This window comes from Chiloscyllium plagiosum, chromosome 2 (genome assembly GCF_004010195.1).
Source record: "Chiloscyllium plagiosum isolate BGI_BamShark_2017 chromosome 2, ASM401019v2, whole genome shotgun sequence".
Taxonomy (NCBI): domain Eukaryota; kingdom Metazoa; phylum Chordata; class Chondrichthyes; order Orectolobiformes; family Hemiscylliidae; genus Chiloscyllium; species Chiloscyllium plagiosum.
In genome coordinates, this window is record NC_057711.1 from 50,656,929 (window position 1) to 50,662,267 (window position 5,339).

General features: G+C 40.1%; 1 protein-coding gene across 8 annotated transcripts in view; it reads right to left on the reverse strand.

The window, feature by feature from the left end:
- The window catches only part of fam172a (family with sequence similarity 172 member A), a 562,233-nt gene that overhangs the window by 480,408 nt on the left and 76,486 nt on the right, over nucleotides 1–5,339 (reverse strand). For all 8 annotated transcript variants that reach the window (XM_043709291.1, XM_043709302.1, XM_043709318.1 and 5 more), the window contains exon 6: nucleotides 3,929–4,120. In XM_043709291.1, the coding sequence (XP_043565226.1) occupies nucleotides 3,929–4,120 (192 nt within the window). The remainder of the gene's footprint in view (nucleotides 1–3,928; nucleotides 4,121–5,339) is intronic.

Sequence of the window (5,339 nt, forward strand, 5' to 3'; positions counted from 1 at the left end):
CTATCTCATGTCCCCTTTTTGCCCTCCTGATTTCCCTCTTAAGTATACTCCTACTGCCTTTATACTCTTCTAAGGATTCACTCGATCTATCCTGTCTATACCTGATGTATGCTTCCTTCTTTTTCTTAACCAAACCCCTCAATTTCTCTAGTTATCCAGCATTTCTTACACCTACCAGCCTTTCCTTTCACCCAGCAGGGATAAACTGCCTCGGGGCTCTCGTTATATCATTTCTGAATGTTTCCCATTTTCCAGCTGTCCCTTTATCTGCAAACATCTGCCCCCAATCAGCTTTTGAAAGTTCTTGCCTAATACCATCAAAATTAGCCTTCCCCCAATTTAGAACTTCAGCCATTGGATCAGGTCTATCCTTTTCCATCACTATTTTAAATCTAGTAGAATTATGGTTGCTGGCCCCAAAGTGCTCCCCCACTGACACCTCAGTCACCTGCCCTGCCTTATTTCCCAAGAGTAGGTCAAGGTTTGTACCTTTTTTAGTAGGTATATCCACGTACGGAATCAGAAAACTTTCTTGTACACACTTAACAAATTCCTCTCCATCTAAACCCTTAACACTATGGCAGTCCCCTTCTATGTTTGGAAAGTTAAAATGCCCTACCATTACCACCCTATTATTCTTCGAGAGAATTTGTGGTGAAAGGGTTAAAATTATGTCCCAATACATGTGTGAATCTTATTATGAATATGTTACCGGAATGGAAGGTGTTGCTTAGTCTTGCCCTGTTGTTCGCATGAATGTGTTACCGGAATGGAAGGTGTTGCTTAGTCTTGCCCTGTTGTTCGCATGAATGTGTTACCGGAATGGAAGGTGTTGCTTAGTCTTGCCCTGTTGTTCGCATGAATGTGTTACCGGAATGGAAGGTGTTGCTTAGTCTTGCCCTGTTGTTCGCATGAATATGTTACCGGAATGGAAGGTGTTGCTTAGTCTTGCCCTGTTGTTCGCATGAATATGTTACCGGAATGGAAGGTGTTGCTTAGTCTTGCCCTGTTGTTCGCATGAATATGTTACCGGAATGGAAGGTGTTGCTTAGTCTTGCCCTGTTGTTCGCATGAATATGTTACCGGAATGGAAGGTGTTGCTTAGTCTTGCCCTGTTGTTCGCATGAATATGTTACCGGAATGGAAGGTGTTGCTTAGTCTTGCCCTGTTGTTCGCATGAATATGTTACCGGAATGGAAGGTGTTGCTTAGTCTTGCCCTGTTGTTCGCATGAATGTTTAGATCTCGAAAGAGTATATAAGCTGGGAAAGTCCCCAGTTCGGTAGAGTCTGCTCCGGGTTACGTTTAACCGCCGAGCGTGGGTTGTTGGCAACCGCTCTACGAGAACTGACGGCTCCCAGTTCCGGTAACATGTAGAGTGAGTATAAACCAGACCCGTTGTAAGTACGAGACCTGGTTGAGACGACACTGCGGGGAATAAAATACTTATATTCTAGCAAACTCGTCTCTCAGTTCTTTTCTCCTGGTCTGTGTCAGACTACTCTCCTGCGAACCCGATCCTTGAGAATTTATAAAACATCCTACTATCCAGATGTGTCGTAATTTCATCCTTTATAATAGACTCCAGCATCTTTCCCACCACTGAGGTCAGACTAACTGATCTATAACTTCCTGCTTTCTCTCTCCCACCTTTCTTAAAAAGTGGTACAACATTAGCCACCCTCCAATCCGCAGGAACTGATCCCTAATCTATCGAACTATGGAAAATAATCACCAACGCATCCACGATTTCTCGAGCCACCTCCTTCCGTACCCTGGGATCTACACCATCAGGCCCTGGGGACTTATCAACCTTCAGACCTAACACTCTCTCCAACACCAATTCCTGGCAAATATAAATTCCCTTAAGTTCAGGTCCTTCAGCCACTGTTACCCCAGGGAGATTGCTTGTGTCTTCCCCAGTGAACACAGATTTGAAGTACAAATTAAATTCTTCTGCCATTTCTTTGTTCCCCGTAATATATTCCCCTGTTTCCGTCTTCAAGGGCCCAATTTTAGTCTTAACCATTTTTTTGCCTTTCACATACCTAAAAAAGCTTTTATTATCCTCCTTTATATTTTTCGCCAGTTTACCTTCGTACCTCATCCTTTCTCTGCGTATTTCCTTCTTAGTAATCCTCTGCTGTTCTTTAAAAGCTTCCCAGTCCTCCGTTTTCCCACTTATCTTTGCTATGTTATACTTTTTCTCTTTTAACTTTATATGTTTCTTAACTTCCCTCGTCAGCCACGGCCACCCATGCCTCCTCCTAGGATCTTTCTTCCTTTTTGGAATGAACTGATCCTGCATCTTCTGCATTATACACAGAAATATCTGCCATTGTTCCTCCACTGTTATCCCTGCTAAGATATTGCACCATTGAACTTTGAACATAAAACATGACAGTTAACTATCCAAGGCAAAAGATTTGACCCAAGTGAGAGTGTAATATGCAGATTCATGCCACATATTAAAAAGGACCTCATGGCACTGAAAAAGATGTACATTAGGGCTGCCTGCCATCAAACATCTAACTTATCAGGAACATACAAAAACTGAATTGATTTGCACCAGCAAAAATTATATTATTAAGATATTCAAGGTCCTGAAGGGTTTTCATATGTTAAACTCTGAAAACCTGCTTACCATGACACTGAGAATATTAAGGTGGCATGGAATGCAGCTCTGAAAGGAAAGAATAATAGATCAAAAAGAATTATTTAATTAAGAAGGCACTAAACATTTAGGAATAGAGTGTAGGTTCGCTCGCTGAGCTGTAGGTTTGATATCCAGACGTTTCATTACCTGGCTAGGTAACATCATCAGTGGCGACCTCCAAGTGAAGTGAAGCTGTTGACTCCTGCTTTCTATTTATATCTTTGTCCTGGATGGGGTTCCTGGGGCTTGTGGTGATGTCATTTCCACAAATGACATCACCACAAACCCCAGGAAACCCATCCAGGAGAAAGATATAAATAGAAAGGAGACAACAGCTTCGCTTCACTTGGAGGTCGCCAATGATGATGTTACCTGACCAGGTAATGAAACGTCTGGATATCAAACCTGCAGCTCAGCGAGCAAACCTACACCCTAAACCTCAACCTGAGCTACAAACCTTCACAAACCTTGCAAAAATTTGGGAATAGAGGTGAGTGAGATTTGACAGTGGTTAAACTTTAAATGTTGGCAATGAATGCCGTGGGAAAGCTGGCAGAGGGGCCAGAGAAAGGAGCGGCCAAGAACCAATATGAAATGTTCTGAGACAACGTTGAGGGTCATCATCAAACCAGCAATCCACTTCCTGTCTTATGCAGATAATGTTAAATGCATCTCTAGCTTGAATTACAAGGAGGTCTGCAGAGAGGTGAAGGCTTTCCTGGACAGCAGTAATGATAAATCAATCACCACAATGAACATGCCAAGTACACAACAGTTACTGCTATGGATACCGCACTTTAAGAATGATAATATCTCAAATGCCTGGGTAAAGGATATGTTATACATGAAGACGTCCTGAGTTATAAATATGATATTACAACGAACAAATTTGTATCCCACAAGAACAACTTTGTCTTATGGTACACCCTTAATCAACAAGAAATGTAGATGTTGTGACATGCTTTGAAATGCCAGGAGCATCCTCCCACCATTTGGTGAGAAATCTCTACGAGCTAATAATTGCAATTTTATGGGGTAGCTGAACTAGTTTTTAAACAGAGAAATCAATTACTGGATAAAATGTAATGAACTGTATTTCTTGCTGTTCTATACTGGAGCCAGCCAGGTGGACTACAATAATCTTTTTTTCTCTTATACATTCGTACCATTTGTTTTTGTATCATTTCTAAGTATTGAAGCAAAGTCAAGTGGTTAAAAGACATTAAAATATGTTTAGAAAAATCAGAAATAAGTTTCAGAAAATTAGCCTTACATTCATAGCCCTTTTAATGAAAGGTATCTGCGTGCCACTGTCAAGATCTTCATTGATTATCAATCGTCTGGACCACTGTCCAACCCGAACAACCCCACTACCGTGAATCAGAACCATTAATTTGTCAGGATTTGACATGGCATCTTCACTCATAAAGATGAAGCTCTTTGGTTCATCTTCTGTAGCATCCACCTGAATTAGAATAAAAGCAGAAAGGTTTTTAAAAATCATCGTGGAGTGTATATTGTTATAAAAATATGAAGAATCACAGAATGGTTATAGCATAAAAAAAGGCTAATCAGTTGATTGCATCCATACCATTTCTAATCCTACAAATACCTACTCAGTTTACTCAAACTATGCAAATTGTTCTCTTCAGATAATTATCCAATTATCTTTTCAGGGCCACAATTAACTCTGCCTCCAGGATTTCAGATCTGAACTATTTGCTACATAAAAATATTTGACTTCCCGTTGCTGTTGCTTCTATCGATACTGACCTTAAATTGTACACTCTGATTCTCAATACTTGAACCAACGAGAATACTTTCTCTCCATTGTTAACCGATCTCTCAAACCTGGTGTATCACAACATGATTTTATGATTTGTGTGCACATACAGCTACATCTTTTTTCTTCTACAGCCCCTTTATTTTATATTGCCTTTTCTCTTTCTTCCAATCAAAATGAATCATGTTACACTTTGTTAAATTTGAAATGCCATCTGCTTGTCCATTTCACCAGCTTACCACTATCCTCCTCATAGTACGTAATACTTTCAAGTTTTGAGTCATTCTCAAATATTTAAATTGTGCTCCATTAGCATTCATGTGTACTATTAACATGTATGGAGAAAAGTGTGGCTCTGACAAACTTCCTTAAGTTGGAAAAACACTTACGATACTTAACAGTACTGTCGCAAAAAAAGCTTTCAACAATCAACAAATCGATTTGAAAGTTTTTGAGTTATTATGGAAGATCTTGTGTTTGAAACCAAAGAAAGTCTTACTTCATAACATGAATTTCAAATTGAGTTTTGGACAACAGATCCCAGGAAAGATACATTGTATATGAAACTGGTCTTGCGTAAATTCACCAGAATGATTTTAGGGCTTAAAAGTTACAGTTACAAAATGTTGACTTGTACCTTCGAGTTTAGAATTTGAAGAGTGATCTAATCAGGTTTAGACTGGAGGTTGGCAAACGTGATGCCACTGTTTAAGAAGGGCAGTAAAGACAAGCCAGGGAACTATAGACTGGTGAGCCTGACATCGGTGGTGGGCAAGTTGTTGGAGGGAATCCTGAGGGACAGGATGTACATGTATTTGGAAAGGCAAGGACTGACTCGGGATAGTCAACACGGCTTTGTGCATGGGAAATCATGTCTCACAAACTTGATTGAGTTTTTTGA